Source organism: Xylocopa sonorina, chromosome 18, assembly GCF_050948175.1.
Source record: "Xylocopa sonorina isolate GNS202 chromosome 18, iyXylSono1_principal, whole genome shotgun sequence".
NCBI classification, from domain to species: domain Eukaryota; kingdom Metazoa; phylum Arthropoda; class Insecta; order Hymenoptera; family Apidae; genus Xylocopa; species Xylocopa sonorina.
Genome location: NC_135210.1, coordinates 2,024,642 through 2,051,566, shown reverse-complemented (window position 1 = coordinate 2,051,566; position 26,925 = coordinate 2,024,642). Strand labels below are relative to the sequence as shown.

At 39.3% G+C, this 26,925-nt stretch overlaps 1 protein-coding gene across 2 annotated transcripts in view; it reads left to right on the top strand.

The window, feature by feature from the left end:
* Window positions 1-26,627, top strand: part of LOC143431553 (pseudouridylate synthase RPUSD2) — a 278,936-nt gene extending 252,309 nt beyond the window's left edge. For both annotated transcript variants that reach the window (XM_076908376.1, XM_076908375.1), the window contains exons 5-7: window positions 16,302-16,389; window positions 24,100-24,276; window positions 24,550-26,627. In XM_076908376.1, the coding sequence (XP_076764491.1) occupies window positions 16,302-16,389; window positions 24,100-24,276; window positions 24,550-25,305 (1,021 nt within the window). In that variant the 3' untranslated portion in view covers window positions 25,306-26,627. The remainder of the gene's footprint in view (window positions 1-16,301; window positions 16,390-24,099; window positions 24,277-24,549) is intronic.
* Window positions 26,628-26,925: the final 298 nt, after the last annotated feature.

Sequence of the window (26,925 nt, the reverse complement as noted above, 5' to 3'; positions counted from 1 at the left end):
TAGCTTCTTTTTCTAACTCTACTAAAACCTCTCTATAGGGAGCTAAGCAATTTCTTAACTCTCTTTTAAACTTTGCGCTGCGCACCGTTCACTGATCAGTTTCAATGAAATGAAGTTCTAATTCTTTAGCCAAATTTAGCCGTTTTTTCACATCTTGTAGATCGAGATTTGGCAGCCATTTGTTTTCCTTATTTTCGTTTACCAATGCATTTGAGGTGGTGTTGTTGAACGGAAACCGCGCTGTAAGAGTATCGCGTTATAGGAGGGCTGTCGCAATTTTAGCTCCAAGTTATATGGAAACCGCGTTATAGGAGGGTTAACTGTACCTGATAACCTCGCGTTTTAGACACTCGTTACAAGGAAACGTACTCTTGACAGACGTTTCACGCGTTTCGTTTTAATCTGCCAAGTGATCGTCGAGTCGTTCTCCAATTACTGAAACGTCCTTGAATCAGATGCTCAGAAAAGGTCGCGCTAAAACCTTAACATTATTTAAAAAAAAAGAATGCATTTATATTTTTAAGAAAAGTAGCGAATATTTGTTGATTCGAGAGGTTTCGATTTTGAGAAAATCGAATTAGGAAATTTGACGAGTTTTATGAGTGGACGCTATTTTTTATGAAGCAGTAAAAGGGTTAACACTTTAACGCAAATTGCGTCTGTAGCCGTCAAATCCCTGGCGATATGTACGCAAATGACGAATACATTTATATTTAAAAAAAGAATCGTATATTTGTTGATTCGAGAGGTTTCGATTTTGAGAAAATCGAGTTAGGAAATTTGACGAGTTTGCTCACTTTTTACTAGGCAGGAAAAGGGTTAACACTTTGACGCAAATGACGTCTGTAGCCGTCAAATCTTTGGCGATATATACGCAAATGACGGTTATAGCCGTCGTGAATATTTTATTCAATAAAAAAAGAACAACGTTTGTACGAAGTGTACTAACACTTACAATTGTTAAATTATTGAGTGACACATCTGGAAAAAAAGTGATAGCATGCCAGACAGCGTATTAGTTGCTTTTTTTTCACTTTGGAACATTTGAGTATTTAGAGACAAATGACTGCTATAACAGTCGATGAAAAGTTTAGTCCATTTCAGTTCACGCAGTCGAAGGATGATTTATTCTGCAAGTATTTTTTCAGGAGTATTTTAAGTAAATACAATGGATTAGTAAAGCAAATGCCATATAGTTGGCTGGACGGTTATAGCTGTCGAAAGTTTTTTGGGAAAAACTGTGACAAAATGTGATAATTTTCTTTATTAAATTTAATTCTTTATTAAATGTGTTTCTGGGAGCGATCGTATGGTCAGAAATGTGCGTGAAAGTGTTAAGGATCCCAAAAGACATAGACAGTCACATGACTGTAAAATCGTGAACCATCACAAGCTGTTATTGGTAGATATTCGTTTTATCAAATTAAATTGCGGCTGTGGATAAAGAAATTACATGGGTGGTTTGCGTAAGAGAAACTGATTCGAGTTTAAAGTGTCTATTAAAAGTTAGTATCGAGATCCTTGTCCTTGTGCGAAGGAATCTCGCTATCTTCTATCGATTGCAAGTCGTTCCTTTTATCTCGAAACAATGGGCAGTCAGAGTCTTCTGCTTGTTCCTCTTAATTATCGATGCCACTTGCTCGAGACGAGGCGAGTCCGTCTACCGTCGATCTCGAGGTGCAATTTATTAATAAAAATCAGAAGAATCTTTTTGCTTTGAGAGGAACTTGCGATCTTAATTAATGCATCTTCTATTTATTATTTTCTCTCGCTATATGCACTTATTTCACTTCTAATCCATCTCTTTTTCATTATACTTGGTCGAAGATATCGAATTTGGGAATCGACAGAATAAATGAAAATTAATTTCGAATTTAGACATCGAGGATTAGATTTCGTATCAAGTTGTCTAAAATGTATCGAACCTTTTGCATTGGAGATGGAGTTCATGTTTTAAATCTCAGAATACATGAGTCGTAGGAAATGAAGTCTAACGTTAATTAACAGTTGACAGCCGAAGCTAGTACATGTGCAGACTCTGTTGGAATTCTTTTAATCAAACGTGAGATATCGTTTTGTGAAGATGAGTGAATTTTCATCTAAACTGCGCCACTTTTAACAATTTTATTTCTGTAATAAGAAACACTATGAAATTTGAAATTCGTTTAATCAAATGTGAGATATCGCACTATGAAGATAAGTAAATTTTCTTCAAAACTGCGCCACGTTTAACAATTTTATTTCTATAATAAGAAACACTATGATATTTGGAATTTTTCTAATCAAACGTGAGATATCGCGCTATGAAAATGAGTGAATTTTCTTCAAAACTGCGCCACATTTAACAATTTTAGTTTTATAATAAAAAAAAACACTATAAAATAGCGTATGTGGATTTAATTTACAAAACTACGTTTCACAATTTTTAAACCAAAAACAATACCACTTTTCTATCTACAGTTTTATAATATTGCCCAAAAGAAGAATAGTAAAAAGCAAAAAATTGCGATTGCTTCAATTAACCCATTTGCATCACACGGAAAAGTGGAAAATTCGTTTTCACTACCAAAATTTTTGTTTGTATTTAAATGAAAATATTTCAAAATATGAAAAATGAAAACAATATTACATGAATAAAGAACGTGAAAAAGTTTTTATTTCACTATAGGTTGATAATAATAAAAGAAGTAGAAACAGCATGATAAGACTTGAAATGGTCAATGCATAATGCCACGTGGCAATTATCGCATTGATAAAATGTGTCCTTTCTTTTTTCTGATAAACAAATTGCACAACATTTGCAAGCTTTCTTCAACGAAGTTTCGATAAGGATAGAAAAAGGTTAACAGCTAAATCTTCTGGTAATGATGGACGTCACCATTTTTTTTAATATGCCCTTTGGTGATAAGTGCCTAAGTGAAATGCGCGCACATATGCGCTCTGGTGATAGTTGCCAGGCAAAATGCGCACATAAATACGTTTATGATGCAAATGGCTTAACGATAAATGCATTCTGAATTTTCACTTCGAGGATCTGAATGCTTTTTGGCTTTTTTAACCAGTTAACTGTGGAATTTAGTTTCAAAAGATCACCACAGAGTGCGGAATTAAAAACAAGTTATTCTTGCTAAAATCTCGAAAATTGTCAAAAAATAAGAAAAATTGAAGATAGCAAGAATAAACAAGAAAAATAAGAAAATAGTTTACAAAGTTTCAAGCTATGTATATAAAAGGAACATATTACCAAATAATGTTCTTATTATATTTTATTCAGATTTCGAGCTTTTATAGTGAATGGTAATTTTTTATACGATTTTACGTTATTCTTACTAAAATCTTGAAAATTGTCAAAAAATAAGAAAATACATAAACAAGAAAAATTAAAGATAGTAAGAAGAAACAAGAAAAATAAGAAAATAGTTTATAAAATTTCAAGCTATGTATATAAGGGGAACATATTACCAAATAATGTTCTTATTATATTTTATTCAGATTTCGAGCTTTTATAGTGAATTGTAATTTTTTATACGATTTTACGTTATTCTTACTAAAAGCTTGAAAATTGTCAAGAAATAATAAAATACATAAACAAGAAAAATTAAAGATAGCAAGAATAAACAAGAAAAATAAGAAAATAGTTTACAAAGTTTCAAGCTATGTATATAAGGGGAACATAGCACGAAATAATATTCTTGTTACATTTTATTGAGATTTCGAGTTTTTGTAGTGAATGGTAATTTTTTATTTTACACGACGAGTATACACGTCAAACGCACCGCAGTAGAGATTTGGTTCGACGAGTATACGAACGAGTATGTCGAACGCAGGGCAAATGGTACTATTATACATTTGACGAAAAACGAGGAAGGATTACATTTTTATTCGTCAAAGAAACTAACAATTCATTATTCTTGCCAAAAGCTTGAAAATTGCCAAAAAACAATAAAATGTATAATCAAGGAAAATAGTTTAGAAAATTTCAAGCTATTCACTATTATTCGCTATTTCTAGTGAATGGTAATTTTTTATTTTACACGACGAGTATACACGTCAAACGCGTCGTAGTAGAGATTTGGTTCGACGAGTATACACGTCGAACGCACTTAACTGGTTAAACCTGTAATAAGTCAATCGCGATGGAACTGCAGGATCCTCCACAGAGGAAGCCAACGTTGGTCCCATCCAGACGAGTGGTCGCGTCGCCACGACTGACATTTGAAAAGTGCAACACTCGCCGCGTGCGCGCGTCTCGCGACGCCGTCCACGGCGCCGTAGCACCTTCCAAATTTAAACGCGGGTCGCATACCAACGTGACACGCATCGCGAATGAAATATGCTCGTCTGTTTCACGCGTATCGAGTCGATACTCGCTGTTGCACTCAAATCATTAGCAAAACGCTAGAAAAATCGAAGCAATTTTATTCCACCTTCCATATCGTCCTTCGATACCCTCGTCAAGGTCCCCTGTCGTCTTAGTCAGAAAATATCCTCCATCGAATCGAAGCACAAGCTGCCTCGCGTCGCTCTCGCGTGCTACGAGAATAGAATTTCGAGGAACAATTAAGAAACAGGGTAAACTGAGTAGAGGCGTCCATTTTCTTGAAGAGGGACAGGGTGGGACGCTCGAATGTTTTATTGCTGATGTATTCAGGCTCCTCAGACTGGTTAATCACGATAGAATGTCCCTCGCATTCGTCTTTACGCATTTGTTTCGCGGGAAAGGTAGAGCAGCGGTCAGAGAACGATTGTCCAAGTTTTAAATTCGTTCGTGGCGGTGATGAAGCGACGTTTGCCGTGCTAGATGCCGGTCGCTGCTCTGACAGGGGCCACTAAATCTTTTCCACGGTGTCACCAGCTATCGTCGGCCAATTATTTGCCAGCACGAGGAGTGGACGCGTCTAATTGTCAGATCAGAACGCGGTCGAAATCGAACCTCGTCCCTGAGCTCGAAAAGCATTTTCGTAATTCCGCGTTGTCCGCCTGGGGCTCCCGAAATAAATCGTTCGAGATACTGGCCGCTCGCTAGCGGAAACTGGCCAGGCCTCTCAGAAATCGCGCACGAAACTGCGGATGGAAGACGAAGTTAATCCGTAAATGGTCTTCGATTCGCGCGTCCCCAATTCATTTCACTTCCAATGCAGCCATTTTCGATCGAAACGTAACGCGAAAAGATTCAGAATTTTTTTAAGAATCGCGCACAAAACGGTGGATGGAAGACGAAATTAATCCGTAAATGATCTTCGATTCGCGCGTCCCCAATTCATTTCATTTCCAGTGCAGCCATTTGCGATCGAAACGTAACGCGAAAAGATTCACAATTTTTTATAATCAGTGATAATTCAGTAGGGCACGTATTTTTGAATGAAGTAGAGTTTTAAAATTATAGACAAAGAAATGAGATTAATTTTACGTAGAATATTGCGGTGGATTTTCATTTTATATTATTCGAGGCTCGCTCGAGTTGTACCCTGGAGGGCTCTGCAGCTATTCAAAATTTTCTGCGAACTCGAGGGCTTCTCGAAGCAATGCGATTAATTTTCAGTTCATAAACAAATCGTAATTGTTTCATTTATCCTGTTAGAGAATTGCAAGTGAAATCTGTTCAGGAAAGTTTTTTTTATGCAACGAAAAATATTGTAATACGAATGAAGGAAAGCTTCGAATGCAAAGGGTTCGTAATTTTCCATTCATTAGTATGATATTCATTAATATTATATTATATTACTAAATACACAGGTATGAAAATTTTAAGTAGCGCAAATACCTGCAAATATAAACGTAAAGCAAACTGCATTTTATTTCAGTCAAAGATTTTTCCAATCTCGACAGTTTATGGCGGTCACGCCCCATTTTCCACCCCCTCGCGCGTCTCTCAAGTAAATTTTTAACGACCCCGATAATTCCGAAGTTGGCTCTAAATCTTTGCTGGTCGATAAACGGGCCACCAGGTTCGATTAGTTCAATCATAACTTGTGCAATCGCGGATTGTTCCACGAGAGGACCCTCCGTCTCCGGCTCGTTCGAGCCTGATAACCGCGGGTGAAACTTGGTTGAGATAAGGGTGGCTCACGGTCGATTCCACCGCGGTTATCTCTCGAGGTGGTGAATCGAGAGGCTTGGACGACATTCGTTAAACAGAAATCGTTGTGTCCGCGTTCCTCGAAACTTGCGATCCCACCCTCCAAGCGAATAAATATAATTTTACCCTTGATCTGGTTCTTAGCTATCGACAACGCTCAAACCTTTGCGTTCAAGCCTGACTTGATGTCAATAAATATAAAAAGAGCAAATATAAATTTCATATATATAAATTGCAATAAAGTTTTAAAGATATAATTTATAAGGAAAATGATTTGCAAGTAGCAGCAGTCCGCGTCCCTCGAAACTTGCGATTGCACCCTCTCACGCGAATAAATGTAATTTCACTCTTGATTCGGTTCTTAGCTATCGACAACGACAACCCTTTGCGTTCGATGTCAATAAATAAAAAAAAAACCAAATATAAGTTTTATATATATAAATCGCGATAAAGTTTTAAAGATATAATTAATAAAGAAAATGATTTGCAAGTAGCAGCAGTCCGCGTCCCTCTCGAAACTTGCGATTGCACCCTCTCGCGCGAATAAATGTAATTTCACCCTTGATTTGGTTCTTGGCCATCGACAGCGTTTAACCCTTTGCGTTTGAGCATGACTCGACGTCAACAAATAAAAATTAATAATAAGTTTCATATATATAAATTGCAATAAAGTTTTAAAGCTATAATTAATAAAGAAAATGATTTGCAAGTAGCAGCAGCCCGCGTCCCTCTCGAAACTTGCGATTGCACCCCTTCCAAGTGAATAAATATAATTTCACCCTTGATTCGGTTCTTGGCCATCGACAGCGTTCAACCCTTTGCTTTCTTTATTCGAGCGTAACTCGATGTCAGTAAATATAAAAAGAGCAAATACAAGTTTCACATATATAAATTGCAATAAAGTTTTAAAGATATAATTAGTAAAGAAAATGATTTGCAAGTAGTAGCAGTTTGTGTCCCTCTCGAAACTTGCGATTCCACCCTCTCGTGCAAATAAACATAATTTCACCCTCGATTTGGTTCTTGGCCATCGACAGCGTTCAACCTTTTGCTTTCTTTATTCGAGCATGACTCGATATCAATAAATAAAAAAAGAGAAAAAATAAGTTTCATAGATATAAATCACAATAAAGTTTTAAAGCAATAATTAATTAAAAAAATGATTTGCAAATAGCAGCAGTCGAGAAATTATCCTTTGAAGTAAACTTCAAATAAAATACTTAACTGATAGAGAGTTGTTGGCAACAGAATTTACAAATAATTCTTAGCAATAGTTGAGCGTTCAACCCTTTGCATTCGAGCCTGACTCGATGTCAATAAATAAAAAAATAGAAAATATAAGTTTCATACATATAAATCGCAATAAAGTTTTAAAGCTGTAATTAATAAAAAAAATGATTTGCAAGTAGCAGCAGTCGAGAAACTATTCTTTGAAGTAAACTTCAAATAAAATACTTAACTGATAGAGAGTTGTTGGCAACAAAATCGACAAATAATTCGTAGCAATAGTTACTTTTCACTTATTTTCGTTGCACGTAAAAAGGAGCTAGTCCATCTGTAAAATCTGCAATAACGTTGGAGGACTTCTGCGTGACGCAGTATAAATATCTCGAGACGAAAGTTTAGATAGAACGGGTAAATCTTATATAACGCGAATACCATTCTTTTGATCCTTATTGCTTCTCGATTTCGTTTGATAGAATTCCAACGCAATACCCAGGGGAGGGATCCGATATCCGCCACAATAGACGATAAACGTCTAGCGGAATTACATCGTCGCTTGGACCGCCATGATTCACCTATTGTACGCGATTATAAATTTTCCGTTTGTGAAGCGAGATCGTCGAGTTCTGAGACGCTTGCGAATATTTATTAACATACCTGGCGAACAATTAATTTTAATCAAGAAGAAGCCTACTGAAAATAAGTTTTCTCGAAGATGAAACTTCAACAAATCGATTAATACGTGAATTTCAAGAAAATATTTACAGCAATTCTAACCACGACAGATCGATTAATACGAGAATTTTTCCGTTTGTGAAACAAGATCGTCGAGTTCTGAGACGCTTGCGAATATTTATTGACATACCTGGCGATCGTTTAACTTTAATCAAGAAGAAGCCTATTGAAAATAAGTTTTCTCGATGATGAAACTACAACAAATCGATTAATACGTGAATTTAAAGAAAGCTCTTTACAGCCATTCTCAGTCTCAAGAAACGTACAAATATTTATAATTTTTGCTACTTATAGTAAGATTAGATAGTAATTATTTTGACCTGTTAAAATTACACTCGTACGCACGCTATGAAAAAAATATATATCGAAAGATGGAAGAGCTTATTTGACATAAATTTTCCGTTTGTGAAGCGAGATCGTCGAGTTCTGAGACGCTTGCGAATATTTATTGACATACCTGGCGATCGTTTAACGTTAATCAAGAAGAAGCCTATTGAAAATGAGTTTTTTCGAAGATGAAACCTCGACAAATTGATTAATACGTGAATTTTTCCATTTGTGAAGCGAGATCGTCGAGTTCTGAGACGCTTGCGAATATTTATTGACATACCTGGCGATTGTTTAACTTTAATCAAGAAGAAGCCTATTGAAATTGAGTTTTCTCGAAGATGAAACCACGACAGATCGATTAATACGTGAATTTTTCCGTTTGTGAAGCGAGATCGTCGAGTTCTGAGACGCTTGGGAATATTTATTGACATAGCTGGCAAACAATTAACTTTAATCAAGAAGAAGCCTATTGAAAATGAGTTTTCTCGAGGATGAAACCACGACAGATCGATTAATACGTGAATTTCAAGAAAATTCTTACAGTAATTCTTAGTCTCAAGAAACGTACAAATATTTATAATTTTTTCTACTTATAGTAAGATTAGATAGTAATTACTTTGATGCGTTACTATTACACTCGTATGCACGCTACGAAGAAAAATATATTATTATATCGAAAGATGGAATAATTTACTTGACAAGTTATCATTTTCTTTACTTTACAACTACACAACGAAATACGAACGATCTGTTCGCGTTCCAGGCGGAAACGTTTTTCAAAAGACGTCGTCTCACTTCTGTTTCCTCGCGAACGAGCCGTTCCGCTTGTAGGACAAGGAATCCTGAAATTATTTATAAAGCCAGGGCACTTTGATCAGCAGCGGTTACGTAAGGAACCACGAAAATCTGCCTGCGCCTCTCTCTCTCTCTCTCTCTCTCTCTCTGTAGTCTCGATTCGATACGGACATTGTCGTGTTTGCGTTTGTTTAACGACCGTCAGCTTCCGTGACGCGTGTCCACCGTGGCGCTAAATTAAGCGGCGAAGGATAATAAATAAGTCGATCCGTGGCTTCCGAAAACGGTCGGCTGCCAAGAGTCGATCGGGCCAAAACCGCGCGACAAAGAGGAGGACTTCTCCCGCGATTCGACGTGAAAAGATTCGACGTCGCGCGCGATCCGCTGAGACGATAATTTCGAAACAGAAGAACACGTTTGCTCTCGCGTGAAGACGACTGCGAATTGCCTCGTTTACCTCTGATTTATTCGATTCAAATGATTTATCTACTTTGAAGTTTGCGACTTTGATTCTCTAAAGAAGAAATAATAATACAAATATGCTAATAGAATATAACTATTGCAATAGAAGCTAAGGACTCTGATTCACGACTCTGATTCTCTAAGGAAGAAATAAAAATATAGATATGCTAATGGAATATAATTATTGCTATAGAATCTAACGAATCTGATTAACGACTCTGATTCTTTAAAGAAAAAATAATAATGTAAATATGATAATAGAATATAACTATTGCAATAGAAATTAACGAGTCTGATTCTCTAAAGAAGAAATAATAATACAAATATGCTAATAGACTATAAGTATTGCAATAGAAATTAACGACTCTGATTCTTTAAAGAAGAAATAAAAATACTAATATGCTAATAGAATATAACTACTGCAATAGAAACTAAGGACTCTGATTCTTTAAAGAAGAAATAAAAATACTAATATGCTAATAGAATATAACTACTGCAGTAGAAACTAAGGACTCTGATTCTTTAAAGAAGAAATAAAAATACTAATATGCTAATAGAATATAACTACTGCAATAGAAACTAAGGACTCTGATTCTTTAAAAAAGAAATAATAATACAAATATGCTAATAGACTATAACTATTGCAATAGAAATTAACGACTCTTATCCTTTAAAGAAGAAATAATAATATAAATATGCTAATAGACCATAACTATTGCAATAGAAATTAACGACTCTTATCCTTTAAAGAAGAAATAAAAATACTAATATGCTAATAGAATATAACTACTGCAGTAGAAACTAAGGATTCTGATTCTTTAAAGAAGGAATAAAAATGCAAATATGCTAATAGAATATAACTACTGCAATAGAAACTAAGGATTCTGATTCTTTAAATAAGAAATAAAAATACTAATATGCTAATAGAATATAACTACTGCAATAGAAACTAACGAATCTGATTCATGACTCTGATTTTTTAAAGATGAAATAATAATACAAATATACTAATAGAATATAACTATTGCAATAGAAACTAAAATCTGCAACAGCAACAGAAAATTTCCATTTCCTCCAACATCCTCTCAAAAACATACAAACGCAAAGCGTTAACATCGAACAAAAATTCCCCAAAGGTGTTACCTTCAAAATTCATCCAAAAGGGTTAACTCCACGAAATAACAATACAACTCACCTATATTCATAACTCTCTAAATTACCCGTAATTTGAACTCTATTAGCGGCTATAAACCGATAGTTCGCTTGTTCCGTAGAAAGGGGTGGCTTTCACGAGCGTGAAGTATGTAGGAAACGCAAACGGCTCTATGTTTCGCAATTCGAACGCGAGGGGAGGGTGGCTCGAGCCGTGGTTTCCGGCGGGGCTGGCCGGATACCGAGGATTCCACGCTGGAAAAGTTACTTTGGCCCGTTTCAACGGTGGTTAGCCAGTGAAAAATCGTGGTATATAATTAATCGGGATTGGACGGCTCGTCGAGGTCATTAAGATCGCGTCGCGGGTAGTTAATGGGCTTGGAGTTAGCGCCCTGATAAAAACGGCCAGTCGGTGCACGCTGATTCCGCTCGAATTACACGCTAATCCAGGTCGACCAGTGATTAAAAAACGACCTCGCGGGTCGAGAGGCGGAATTAATCGCGCCTCCACGCGAGACTGGCTATTTTTCTGCACTTCGAGCCTTCGTGGATATCTTTTTTCGAGTGAACGATAGACAAGCTCTGCTTCACGAAGGAAACGAGCAGAATTTGTTCTGCATTCTTCTCACTATTTTCTCTACTTTGATTTTATATACCTTTTTGTTTGAGGATTATAAAGTATCAGCGCTTTAAATTCGCAAAAAGTGAATTTATATTGCCAGTACTATTAAAACTGTAAATTTCTTCTACTAGGATTTTCTTTTTATCAGTGCATCGTATATCGTTCATTTTGATCTTCAATTATTTTGTTTACTTTCCTTTATTTTAAAACAAATTTTCTGTGTCGTCCTTTGATTTTCTATACTTTTTTGTTGATTATCTTTTTCGAGTGAACGATAGACAAGATCTGTTTTACGAAGGAAACGAGCAGAATTTGTTCTGCATTCTTCTCACTATTTTCTCTACTTTGATTTTATACACTTTTTTGTTTGAAGATTATAAAGCATCAGCGCTTTAAATTCACAAAAGGGTAAATTTAAATTGCCAATATTAATAAAACTTTAAATTTGTTCTACTAAGAATCTTCTTTTTATCGATGCATCGTATATCGTTCGTTTTGATCTTCAATTATTTTATTTGCTTTTCTTTGTTTTAAAACAAATAAATATGTTAATAGAATATAACTATTGCAATAGAAACTAAGGACTCTGATTCTTTAAAGAAATAAAAATACAAATATGCTAATAGAATATAACTACAGCAGTAGAAACTAACGAATCTGATTTACGACTCTGATTCTTTAAAAAATAAATAAAAATATAGATATGCTAATAGAATATAACTATTGCAATAGAAACTAACAAATCTGATTCACGACTCTGATCCTTTAAAGAAGAAATAAAAACGCAAATATGCTGATAGAATATAACTTTTACAATAGAAACTAACGATCCTGATTCACGACTCTGATTCTTCAAAGAAGAAATAAAAATATACTTTTCTGTTTGAAGATTATAAAGTATCAGTGCTTTAAATTCGCAAAAGGGTAAATTTAAATTGCTAGTACTATTAAAACTGTAAATTTCTTCTACTAGGATCTTCTTTTTATCAATGCAACGTATATCGTTCGTTTTGATCTACAATTATTTTGTCTGCTTTCCTTTATTTTAAAACAAATTTTCTGTATCGTCTTCTACATCGACGATTCGAGTTGCAAATTTCAGAGAAACCTTCGAAACGCTGCCGCGAACGAGCAATCGGAAGTTTCGATTGGACGAAGAAATTCTGGGGCAGAGACTTTTACTTCCGCGATATTCTAAACAAAGTGAGGGGGCGCGATGGGTCGCTCGCAGGACTTTGTCGAACTTTTAATTGTAACGCTGGTGTTTGCTTTATCGCCGAACGATGCGAAAGTTTCGAAAGAGCTCCGCTTCTCATCGATGCTTGAGCCTCTTTGTGGTTTAATCATAATAGCAATTTATGCCGTCCAAGGTAATTATATCGGACTCCCTTCGAGGTACCTCTTCCTCGACTCTGAAATATCGCCAACGAGCGAGCAGAATTGCCCTCGCGAGTTCTCAAAACTAGCTGAAAATCAATTGACACGTTCACGCAAATGACGTCTATAGCCGTCCAATCTTTGGCGATGTGTAGACAAATGACGGCTATAGCCGTCTTGAATATTTTAATTAATAAAAAAGGAACAGCGTTAGTGCGAAGTGTGCGAAGCGTTATTACTTGTTAATTATTGAGTAACACATCTAGAAAAAAATTGATAGCATGTTTTTTTGAGTAAATAACGATTATAGCCGTCCAATCCTTGGCGATACGTAGGCAAATGACGGTTATAGACGTCATGCATATTTTAATTAATAAAAAAGGAATGGCGTTAGTACGAAGTGTTCGAAGCGTTAGTACTTGTTAATTATTGAGTAACACATCTAGAAAAAGAAAGTGGTAGCATGTTTTTTTGAGTAAATGACAATCATAGCCGTCGAAAGTTTTTTGGGAAAAACTGTGGCCAAATGTGGTAATTTTCACTTGCAAAAAATGTGCGTCAACACGCGTTAATCCACGAAATTCTCGCAATCATTGAGAAAAGGACGAAAAGAGATAGCTGTCTATCAAAATCGTTTCTCGAAAGAACAACAGAGGACTTTGAAAATTGCATAGAGTCGAAACCCTTCGATCGCCACTCGAAAACCAACATCAATAAGAAAAGTGATCGTTCACTCGAACGGACGCAGGCGTCTCAGAAATTACCCGGCTCGAATGAAATTATTCAACGAGCCGCCATCGCGGATAAGAGAAGCGTTCTTCGCGGACAATGCCCACCCCTTACAAAGCTTAGAAAGACTCGAGCGCGCGGCAAAAGAACGCGAGAGGGTGGGTTTGGGGTAGCAGAAAAGACGACGAGAGAAGGATCGAGCTCTTCCTCCCTGCGAGGAGGAGAAGGGAAGGCGAAAGGAAACGAAGAAAAAGAAAGGGTGGGAGTGTAGGGGGTGGCCATTGGCAAATTCGTTGCACTCGAGTGGAGAAGAGGATGGCTTCGCGGTGTTCACCGCAGTGTTCTCCACTCTGTTCTACGCGGTGGCTGCTGGTTCCTCCCTTATTGTCCGTGGTAGCGGGTGGAATAACGTCGCACGCGACTGCTGTTAGCGCTGGGGTAGTTCCACTGGAATGCATTAGGCAGATGAAACGTGTAATTGGAGTCGCGAGGAGCGTGGACGAGGCTGGCGCGAGGAAGGAAACGGCCACCTGTCGTCGTCGCGTCTCCTCGTTTCTTCGAGACGTCAGCGACACCCCCTTTCGCTCGTGGTCGCTTTTCTACCCGCGTCGCCATTAACCCGTTTAGATTGGCGACGCGATGGTTCTCGTGCGGGGTTGTTATTCTCGCCTCTCGAAGGAGTTGCCTCTGCTATAACGTATTGTGCTGTAGGATGATTTCAATGAACGAGTTTTGCAATTTTTTAATTTTTCAAATACGTGTACAGTCGGATTTTGAGTGCAGGTCTGCTGATGCTTAGGGATGAAATTGTTTGAATGACGATTTTTCATGGAATTTGGGAATTTTAGGTACTGAAATGATTATAATCGCCTCTCGAAGGAGTTGCCTCTGCAATATTGTTTAGTAGTGCAGTATTGTGCAGTAGGATGATTTCAATGAACGGGTTTTACGATTTTGAAATCTTTCGAATGCGTGTACAATCGGATTTTGAGTGTGGAGTTCGTTGAATGACGATTTTTCATGGAATTTGGGAATTTTAAATACTGAAATGATTATAATCGCCTCTCGAAAGCGTTGCCTCTGTAAGTATTGTGCAGTAGGATGATTTCAATAGATGAGTTTTGCAATTTTGAAAGCTTTGAATGCGTGTACAATCGGATTTTGAGCGTGGAGTTCGTTGAATGACGATTTTTCATGGAATTTGGGAATTTTAAATACTGAAATGATTATAATCGCCTCTCGAAGGAGTTGCCTCTGCAATAACGTATTGTGCAGTAGGATGATTTCAATGGACGGGTTTTGCAATTTTGAAATCTTCGAATGCGTGTACAGTCGAATTTTGAGTGCAGGTCTGCTGATGCTTAGGGATGGAGTTGTTTATAAATGACAATTTTTCATGGAATTTGGGAATTTTAGGTACTGAAATGATTATAATCGCCTCTGCAATAACGTATTGTGAAGTAGGATGATATCAATGGACGGGTTTTGCAATTTTGAAATCTTCGAATGCGTGTACAGTCGGATTTTACGTGCAGGTTTGCTGATGCTTAGGAGTTGAGTTCTTTGAATGACGATTTTTTATGGAATTTTAGGTACTGAAATGATTATAAACGCCTCTGCAATAACGTATTGTGCAGTAGGATGATTTCAATGGACGGGTTTTGCAATTTTGAAATCTTCGAATGCGTGTACAGTCAGTTTTTGAGTGCAGGTCTGCTGATGCTTAGGAGTTGAGTTCTTTGAATGACGATTTTTCATGGAATTTGAGAATTTTAGTTACTGAAATGATTATAATCGATGATCGCAAGCGGATTTTGGAATACTTTTGAGTATACTAGTGCACTGTTTTGTAGAAAATTTGAAATTCAGTGTTGCAAGCGGAAGTGGCTTATAGGTTGTTCGTGAACTTTGGAAAAGGGGTTGAGTGGATGTAGATTGAGGGGATTTTAGAATATTGTTAATGGGGGAGGGGTGGAAATATTATTAGCAGTTTAGAATGAATACTATTACTCAGTTATTAATTTAGAAACTAAACAAAATTAGAGATTTTGATTATATTTTGAGATTGAAGAGAACAATGGACACAGAGAAAGGTAAAGTATTATGTTATATTTAATAAAAAAAACATTTTCTGTCTCTTTGAGTGATCGCATAAAATCGCACATCTGGAACTAGTTCAGTAGAGGACCGTGTATTTTTTTTCTTTTTTTTTCCATCGTGTTCTTTAAATACATTTGAAGAGTACAATGTGTTAGATCCAAGTCATTCAGAAATACTGTCTGCATATCGCATGAGCACGTGTTACACTTCGAACCATGCACGTTCAACACTTTATGGACTGGAAACGACAATGTCGAAACATCTCCCCTTACGTGTCGAGATCTACCCCCGCGAATCGTTACTGCGCACTCATCTGTCGCCACATCTACGTCTGGAAGTTTCGTTTATCCAAACACCCTTCTCAAACCAAAATCTAAAGATTTACGTTTTAATAAATGTCCAAAAAATTTAAAAACATACAAAAAGCTGTATAGAAAGAAAAAAAAAGTCACATGCATGGATTGGTTGATCGCGTCTTCAATCGAAACCACCCTCTTTCCACCCTTGCGCCGTCGTACGCTCTGTACGATAAAAAAAACTCGAGAACCCATCGAAGAATCTCAGGAAATCTGACACACGGATAAACGAAGCTTCAGTCTCTCAGTGTGCGTGCGTGTGCGAGAGGGTTGGAACGAGTGTGTGTACGCGCAAGAGGAACAAAGCCACGTTAAGCTGGTTGCGATTGGTGTGTTGCAGACACGAGGTGCCTGTCACCTCGGAGCCGATCACGGTGATACACATGGACGAGGACGTCGTCGTGGTCAACAAGCCCGCCTCCATCCCTGTAAGTGGTGTACTGCCAGAACTGTACTGCCAAAAAAAGAAAAAAAAGTATACGCGTGCGCATCTACTTTGCAGCAGCTTCGCCTATATTTCTCTCTCTCTTTTCTCCTTTCTCTCTCTCTTTTTCACTCTCTTTCTGTCTCCTACCGCTGTTCGTAGCCGATTGTCCGCGCGACGACGATTGTTCGCCCGCTTCCTGCGGCCCAGGCCGATTATTTTTGGCTCGAAGCCTCCGCGCACGATCAATCCGAACGAATCCGCGTTTGTTTGCCGTTCGAGATCTCGCGCACGGCCATGCCAAGCCGGGTTATTCGGTCGCTGGAATACCTTCGAAATTTGCGGACCTAATTTTGTAACAGCTTATCGAGCCGTTGCGTAACTTCGCGAGCGCTTTTGGTAGCAGCCAACGAACGTTTCCTTTCGAGACGTTGGGATGTGGGTGCTTTTTTGGAGAACGCGTGGATGTTGATGGGGGACGATATTTTCAGTGTTCAAGTTTAAAATTTTTGCAATAAGTTTTTTTATTTTCATTTTTTGCGAGGTTTTTCAGATTATCGATTAGAAAGATTTAAGTTGCAAGAGTTGCAACTTTCGAGACGTTGGAGGTGGAATTTTTTGAGGAGAATACACGAAAGTTGACGTGGAAGGATATTTTCAGTATTTAAATTTAAGATCGTGTGATAAATCTTTTACTTATATTTTTTCTTCTTGCGAAGTTTCTGAGATTATCGATTACAGAAATTTAAATTGTAAGAAGTGCAACTTTCGAGACGTTAGGGGTGGGATTTTTTGTAGAGAATACATGAAAGCTAACATGAGAAGATATTTTTAGTATTTTTGCAAAGTTCTTGAGATTATCGTATGCAAAGATTTAAATTGCAAAAATTGCAACTTTTGAAACGTTAGGGGTGGGATTTTTTGAGAAGAATACATAAAAGCTAACATGAGAGGATATTTTCAGTACCTAAATTTAAGATCGTGTAATAAGTCTTTTACTTATTTTTTTCTTTTCGCGAAGTTCTTGAGATTATCGATTACAGAAATTTAAATTGTAAGAAGTGCAACTTTCGAGACGTTAGGGGTGGGATTTTTTGTAGAGAATACATGAAAGCTAACATGAGAAGATATTTTTAGTATTTTTGCAAAGTTCTTGAGATTATCGTATGCAAAGATTTAAATTGCAAAAATTGCAACTTTTGAAACGTTAGGGGTGGGATTTTTTGAGAAGAATACATAAAAGCTAACATGAGAGGATATTTTCAGTACCTAAATTTAAGATCGTGTAACAAGTCTTTTACTTATTTTTTTTCTTTTCGCGAAGTTCTTGAAATTATCGATTACAAAGATTTAAATTGCGAGAATTGCAACTTTCGAGATTTTCGGGTGGAATTCTTGGAGGAGAATACATGAAAGCTAACGTGAAAGGATATTTTTAGTATTTAAATTTAAGATCATGTGATGGGTCTTGCATTTTTTTTTTCTTTTTGCAAAGATCTTGAGATTATCGATTACAGAAATTTAAATTGTAAGAAGTGCAACTTTCGAGACATTAGGGATGGGATTTTTTGTGGAGAACACATGAAAGCTAACGTGGAAGGATATTTTCAGTATTTAAATTTAAGATCGTGCAATGGGTCTTTTATTTATTTTTTTCTTTTCGCAAAGTTCTTGAGATTATCGATTACAAAGATTTCAATTGCAAAAATTGTATGCGAATGTGGTACGAATAATTGCGAGTAATTTCCGCGAAGAGGACGTTCCGTGCATTATGCGCTTGCTTAATTACTATACCATTCGAGTCGTCGTGGGATACTCGCGTGAGTTTCTACTTGAGAAGAATGCGACGTTAATTATTCGCGGCTGAATTCACCGTAGCAAATATCGCAATTAAAAGAGCTCGTCATTCCCGGACTCGAAGGTATTCCATCCAGTTCAAGAACACGAAACGTTTACGTTTCCCCTTTACCTCGAACTTTAAACTTTGCCATTGAAAAGGCAATGAAAGAAATATCAAAAGATGGCCAACGGAGATAAAACGGAAGCGATTAATCGTTGTCGATGTCCTGACATTAGCCCAGTATTTCTCTCTCTCTCTCCTCGCGTCCTTTTTCTTTTCTTTTTCTCTTATTCTTCCACTTGGTAAGTTGCTGTCTTTTCTTTTTTTTCTCTTATTTCTTCGACTCGTAATTAACCGCATGCGTGGTACGGTTCGACGATGCACACGACCGTGTACATTTTAATAATTTTTCCCATCTCCAGCGTTGTCTGTTTGCTTTACTCATCGCTCGCGACTCGATGGCCTTCGACGTCGCGGAATACTTATGAATAATCACACAGCAATATCGTAATGCATTTTTACACGCTGACTGCTTTCCACCTCGCGTCACGGCTTGTTTTCCTATTTCTTGCGAGTCTTACACACGGATGCCTCCTCTCGTTTATTCAAATTTTCTATCCTTTTTTCACACACTTTATCGCGATCGTTTAACATGCGACTCGAAACGTACCATTTTTTAACAATCCACACGTTTCTCTCAGAGAGAACATTTCATTCTATCTTCCGTGTGTTTCTCTCTCGCGCTCTCAGAATGAAATTCCCACGGCTGGCATTTCTGCTTGGCAACGTTCGTCGAACAGAATTTCGTTTCCAGTCTCGTTGGGCTGTAAAGTAAAAAAAATGAAACGCGACGCAGGAAGGAAACGGCGGAAAAATGAAACTTGTAACAAAGTTACTCGTTTTGTCGCAGAGGCATTCGGGTTCGTCGCGTCCGGGCATTGTTCGCCGTTTAATTCGCGGCCCTCTCACGTGCGTGGATCAAAGCCAGGGAGAAACATTAAGCGACGCTTAATTGCCGTCCCGCGCGTTCGGTTAATTGCCGCGAAAACATTTTCGCGGTCGCGAAATGATCATTTAATTACACATGGCGAACAACAGGGGGTGGAAGGGCTGGTTTTATTTTCCAGCCTTTTGTCCCACGCGTTAGATTTTACTGGCTGGTTCGATTCCGCCACCACCGTCGGATCTCTGCCAACAGTTTACGAATTCAACGCTGTCCCCGTTCACCACCGTTCCGTTTGCTTTTATACCATCTAAACGTGCGATTGGTACACGGTTGAAATTCAATGAACACGCGACGATAACGCGAAGGACGCTATTTGAAAAACCATACGTTTTCGACCGCGACGGATTTTGCTCGAACCTTCGCGTATTTGTGGCTGATCAATGTCTATGTGTGGGTCGTCAATAGTCAACCTTAGTTTTTTTTACAGAGCTTGTAATTGTAGAGAAAGAGGGGTTTGAAGCATGCGTTGACAATTTCATGTTATAGTTCTGAGACGAAATGTTTTCTTCAACATGCAATTTGTATTATTTAAACAGCATAGAATGAGATTTTTATAGTAAATTGTTCGTTAAAATTTGAGGATACTCTTTTTAAGTATTGCAATTTTTCACAACCCCTACTGGAAATGTGTGTAAAAACTGACTTAAAAATTTGGAAAAAATATAAAGTAATATATCGTTTAAAAGCTTTAAATTTTTCTGATTTTCTGATATAAAATTCAAGTCGATATCCTTTTTCAATCAAAAGTTATGGTCTTCGAAAGATCTCGCTAAGTACGTGCTCTTTGGACCCCTCCACTTCCGTTATTTCAAGATCTGTGAAAAAGTTACGCTGGTAATTAATGGTTCACATATATATCTACAAATATGCAAAGTTTGAACAAAATTCATTGAGCGCAAAACTATATGATTTTCAAATAACAAAATTGCAATAGAAAATCCGTAATCAAAGTAAATTGAAACTCGTCATCCCTCAATGGAGACACGAAATACTGTTAGGCACAAGAAATGAGAAGGTAGAGACCAAAAATTCCGAGTAATTCCACAAAGAACGATGGATTTGAAAATATCCTGCTGGGTACTATTCTCAGTGCTCGCGTAATTCAAATCCGAGATGAAACGAAAGCTCGTGTCTAGCGACGATGCTCGCCGCGAGCAATCGCCTTAAAAAATTAAGTCCTCGCGAAAGCCTCTTAGGGTAATAAAATATAGTTTGACGTGAGCGGAGTAGAAGAGTAGAAGCGATATATTAGATCTACCATAAAAATTCAGCTCGATAATGTCATTTTAGTTCCCAACAAAGTATCTAGAACCTCATTTCAGACGTACATGACTGTCTCTCTTTATCATATCTTATCAAAGAAGATCAATCTTTTCTATTTTTGTAGTAATAATAAATAAAAAATCCAAATAATAAATATAGGATAATAAAATATAGTTTGACGTGAGCGGAGTAGAAGAGTAGAAGCGATATATTAGATCTACCATAAAAATTCAGCTCGATAATGTCATTTTAGTTCCCAACAAAGTATCTAGAACCTCATTTCAGACGTACATGACTGTCTCTCTTTATCATATCTTACCAAAGAAGATCAATTTTTTCTATTTTTCTACAAATAATAAATAAAAAATCCAAATCTTTCAAATGGTACTCTTCTTTTCAAACAGAATAAGTAATCCATACTATTAACATTATTATAATGGTTGTAATAACTCTACAGTCGACCATCCATTAAGATCAAAACTCCGTCATATCGTAGAGCTCTTATTTTCAACCAGAGGTGCTATTAAATGTACGAAAAATGTGTTACACCTCGCAAACGAACAGAACATTCGGGTAGACCTAATATATCCAGGCCAGGAGCGTATCCGAAGCTGTCCAGCGAGTGGGTCAGACCGTGCAGGCGATAACAAAGGGTAAGAGAGAGACGCAGAAAGGGAGGGGTTGACGAGCTGGAGGATGGAGTGCAGGATTATCGGACAAATCGAGTGGCTCTCCCGTTGTCGACCTGCTGTCAGCGCGTCTTTACGAGCAGCTACTTCCTGTTTATGCGCCATTCACGCCGCTAAATAGTCCCTCGCCTATCGACGTCCTTCCGTGGGATCGAGTCCTCCAGTTTGCGATCGCTCGCGCCTCTGAACCGCGAGTGTTTCTCCCCACCTTGCTTGTCGAGTGACTTCGCTGTTTTATTGCTTCTTGGTGGCCGCGTCGCTGACAGCTGCCTGCTCGTTGATGAGAGCCGAGTGTTGACTAAGCCGTGTCGCAGCGTGTTGTTTCATGGCGGCACGCGCGTGGATTTCAAAGGACCGTGCAGCGGAACTGAGGTTGCACTTCTTTGGGGAATTCTTGGGAGGAAATTAGCTGCGAATAGCGATTTAACGGGAACATTGAAATTTTCTGTAGTTAGAGAGATTACGCGTGGTACACTGGTCGTTCTAAGGTTTAAGTACTGGTATTAGCTTACGGTTACATTGGGTATGATGGAGGCTTTCTGTTAGCGCTGTCTGACTAGGGTCGTCGCGTTCTACTTCCGCTGCGTGGAACTGCTAGCCTTTGTTGGTACATATAGCTGAGTTCGTGGAAATTTTTGTGTTTCTAGATTTATGGGCATCTGTTAAATTGATGGGTAAAGGAAAGCTTATTAATTTAGTTTAAAGATAATTCGAATTTTAACAGACTTAACCAGTTAAATGCGTTCGACGTGTATACTCGTCGGAACAAATCTCTACTGCGGTGCGTTTCACGTGTATACTCGTCGTGTAAAATAAAAAAATTACCATTCACTATGAAAACTCGAAATCTGAATAAAATATAATAAGAACATTATTTGGTAATATGTTCCCTTTATATACATAGCTTGAGATTTTGTAAACTATTTTCTTATTTTTCTTGTTTCTTCTTGCTATCTTAAATTCTTCTTGTTTATATATTTTATTATTTCTTGACAATTTTCAAGATTGTAGTAAGAATAACGTAAAATCCTATAACAAATTACCATTCACTATGAAAATTCGAAATCTGAATGAAATGTAACAAGAATATTATTTGGTGCTATGTTCCCCTTATATACATAGCTTGAAACTTTGTAAACTATTTTCTTATTTTTCTTGTTTATTCTTGCTATTTTCAATTTTTCTTGTTTATGTATTTTATTATTTCTTGACAATTTTCAAGCTTTTAGCAAGAATAACGTATTCAGAAACGAATTGTTATTTTTGCTGACGAATAAAAATGTAATCCTCCCTCGTTTTTCGTCAAATGTATAATAGTACCATTTGCCCTGCGTTCGACGTGTATACACGTCGTTGCTTGTTTTTAATTCCGCACCCTGTGCTGATCTTTTCAAACTAAATTCCACAGTTAACTGGTTAATATAAGTTAATTAAATTTTTTTAGGGTTGCATAAATAAACATAAGTATTGTATTTACTATTTTTCAAAAAACCTGACGATTTCAATACAGAAGAAACTAATTAAAAAGCAAACTGTCCCTTACTTTTCCTTTATACGTATTTGTAATTTAATACATCAAACGTATCGTCGCACCAATTTAATCTTCTCTACTCGTTATATAATCTCTCCATTACTCACTTAAATAGCCAACCAACTTTTTATCCTAAAAGAAAAAAGCCCTGAGCCAGCAATTATGCCACACTTCACCACTCTCGCATTCACGGACTCAAAATATTAACTCGTTCACCAGACTAAAAAAGATGAGATACTTTGGAACTGTCTGGTCGTTAAAAAAATTCGCGGAAACCAACGATGAACATTCCAAACCGCGCATCCGCGGTGGTAAACACTTAAAAAAAAGAAAAAACGATCGCTCGCGGACTCGTAAAACGGGAAAAAGAACGGGACAGCACTCGGTTCAGTCATTAGAAACGGTATTCCACTCGTCAGCGGAGGCACGGCCGCATTTTTCCACGTGACGAATTCTGAATCGACCGCTGTGTCCACATTGCGGGTGGCGCAAACACGGGGCCATCGGATCGCTCCCTTTTGTCGCGGAAGTCGATTGCTTTTTTTCCACCCCCCGCGACCCTCGAACCGGGAGAAATGGGTCGTCGCGTGCACGAACCGTGTTTGCACGTGCGTTCGCGTCTGTTCACGTGTCGGCTGGGTCACGCGGTCGAATCGTTTGCCCCTCGACCGGTTTGTAATACCATAATGGCGCCCATGAAGTCTGCGTCGAGAAGACCGCGCCTCTTCGCACCAGTTATTCTTCGTGTTTGTTCGACGGCTGGGTTAGTTTTGTCTGACGAACGACGCGGTTAGCTGGCAGCATTCTTAATTGGATGGTGTTGACTGGATAAATGCTCGATGAACGATCACCATTGTCTTCATTTCCGTGCAAATGCTTTTGTTCACTTCTGCTGTCTTTCTTTCTATTTTTTCTGCACCACGCAAGGATTTGGGTTTGTGCAAACGCTTGTATTTGCACGACGAATGTTATTTGTACGTATGGAGAGTGGCGAGGTACGTGGACCACTCTGAATCGATTCCACGGGCTCGAGAATAGCAGGACAGAAATTGCTGGTCGGAGAAATCGAAAGATAGCAGGGAATTTCGAATGATAAATCGCTGGGGTGCATAGTTCGCTATTGATAGAAATAAAGCAGCGGACTTGAGGCGAGATCCGCATCGCGGGACGGATCATTTCTTCTCTGAATGCCACGATTGTTCACGGGACACAACGATCTCTTTCTGCTTTTCGCGTTCCTCCTGGCGATTATTTTTAACCGCGCTTACACACGTTAGTCGATACCCGATATCAGTTGCGCAATCGTCTCTGCACGCCTCGTTCCTTCTCCTCCTCGTCCAGGCTGTTTTCACGGGAAATAAACCGCGCCGTTTCTGGGATTCCAGGTGCACCCGTGCGGACGATATCGACACAACACGGTGGTCTTCATCCTGGCGAAGGAGTACAACCTGAAGAACCTGAGGACGATCCACAGGCTGGACAGACTGACCAGCGGCATTCTCCTTTTCGGTAGAACGCCGAAGAAGGCGCGGCAGATGGAGCACCAAATAAGAAACAGACAGGTTCGTTTCGTAACGCGAGCGAAACTGGCTCGACGTGTCGAGCTTCTAATAAACTTCACCGTGCACGGGTAAAACTGTGCTGCAAGCGAGTCGAGAAATACCTTAGAGTAGAATCTCACATAAGAATAGCATTTTGTGTCCGTAAAAAGATTCACCAGGATAGTTCTAAAATGTTCAACTCGTGTCAACTCGCGTTTAACTTACCAGTTAGTCGAAATTCGAACGTGACAGAAAATCAATTTCAACAGAAAAGATCGCTATTTCTCGTTCCAGGTTCACAAACAGTACGTCTGTCGAGTGGAGGGCGAGTTCCCAGAGGAGGAAGTGGTCTGTTCAGAGCCGATCGAGGTGGTATCCTACAAGATCGGAGTGTGCAAAGTGTCTGAGAAGGGGAAGGACTGCGTGACCCGTTTCAAGCGGCTCAGCTACAACGGGAAGTCGTCCGTGGTCCTGTGCAAGCCGCAAACCGGTAGAATGCACCAGATCCGCGTGCATCTGCAATACTTGGGCTATCCAGTGGTGAACGATCCGCTGTACAACCACGTGGTGTTTGGTCCGGACAAGGGGAAGGGCGGGAACATCGGGAAGACCGATCAGGAGCTGGTCAGAGACCTGATCAGCATCCACAACGCGGAGAACTGGCTTGGTATGGACGGAGACTCTGAGATGAGTCTGTTCAAACCTAAATTGGACATGGAGGAGCGCGTGTTGAGCAACGACAAGGACGGTTCCTCGCCGTCGTCGACGCCAGGTCTTGGGGAGGAGGAGCAGCAGCAGCAGCAGCAGGAACAGTCGCTGAAGGTGACGGTCGGGACGCAGACGGGGTCAGAGCCACCCGACTCGAGTTTCACCAACGACAAGATGACGGTCGACCCGCACTGCTACGAGTGCAAAGTGAAGTACAGAGACCCGAAACCGTCGGATCTGGTCATGTATCTGCACGCGTGGCGTTACTGCGGCCCTGGCTGGGAGTACGAGACACCGCTGCCAGCCTGGGCGGCCAGCGACTGGACCGAGGAGAACCGATAGTTCCGGTCCGCGAGACCATCGAGGCGAGCTGTCATCATCCTTCGTACCCCTTTTTGATATCCTTACCCCGTGCCTTCCATCCGCCAGCGAGCGATCTCGACCATCGTACATGTACTACCCACACACCCCTGTTGACCAGGTCGCTGGACTCGCGAGCAAAAAAGAAAATGGGAGACCTCGACGTTGGTCCTCTGAGATTGCTGTCACGCCAGCTGTCTGCGCTGATATTCGAGGCTCTTTGGCTGGGCATGCCTCCGTGAATTGGTCAGGATCGCTTCGAGGGTGATCGTCGACGCTTTCAGTCGATCTTAGGACGTACTGGAAAGTGGAGACTGCGCTGAAGTATCGTTTTTAGTCGTGAGAGAGAGAGGAAGACAAAGGGTTCGATGAAACGTCAGGACGCGCTGTCTGATAACGAATGTCGAGGCAAAAATCGGTATCGCCGGTCGATGTGTTAACTCGTGACCAAATAAACCTTCTACAGTTTCTTTTCGCGATCTAGAAATCTCGCTCTGAAAGCGTTGATACGTAGCAGGTTCATCTAAGTACTCTGTGTTCCGTCATAGATTGTAAATGAGGAAGATTGATGGTAACTGGTTCGAGACGGATCTGAGATTCGCGTGAGAGATTCTACAAATATCCCGGGTCATCCTCGATCCCTGACGCGCTCACTGGATGTAACAGGGAACGATTGATCAAGAGTAATGTAGCAAAGTTTAGGGTCAATTAGATGATGATTGATAAACGGTTCTTTTTCTCGTGGAAGAACGCGAATATCCTCGTTCGTGATACGCGTACGTTCGAAAGAAACATATAAGACGATCTGTATCCGCGCTGGAGACAAAGTTATGAAAGCAAAATACGCCTTAAGCGATCCTACGACAGTGCTCTTTACTGCTATGCGCGTACAGAGCCCATTGCATTCGATTTCTAGACGGTGTTTTGGCATTTCCACGAAAGGTGCGAATAAATTTACCAATGGCTGGCGTAAAACATCGACGCATCAGCCTCTGACACGGGGCGATGGAACGATCCTGACTGGTTCTGTAAACGGGTCGGTCGAAAAGTCACTGCCACGGTGCGCGCACGAGAGAAGATTGATGCCACTGTTAGCCACGGGAGCCCGGAGGGATCGTTATCGTTCGTGTTCCTGATTTCTAGTGCAGATAGGGCCGAAGAAAGCCGGCGGTCTTTTCCATTATACATCCAAACCTGTGTACACAGATTACAGACATTGTCTGTAAACTGTTCCGCATATATTGTACGCGAACTGTAATGTCAGACGTTGCATACGTCATACCTTAGTTTCTGCGCCCGCGAAAGACAAAAGATGGTCTACGAACAATCTACGAGACAGCTTCTATCCTGTTACACGTCTGTGGATAGTGTCTGTAAGTCTGTGCGTACCGTAAAGGGCCCTGCGACAGGGACGAAAACATTTCCAAGCGAAACGTGCTCGCACCAGAGTTCTTCCCACGAATTTCCTTCCAGCAAGCGGAGAGAATCCTCTCCTCCATTTATTTCCTTCGAGTATCGACTGATAGATTAGGAGGAGCCATCTTGGTTCACCCTAAAGTCGTCGTGAATAATGAGTACCACGTGGAACAGTTACCTTGGACG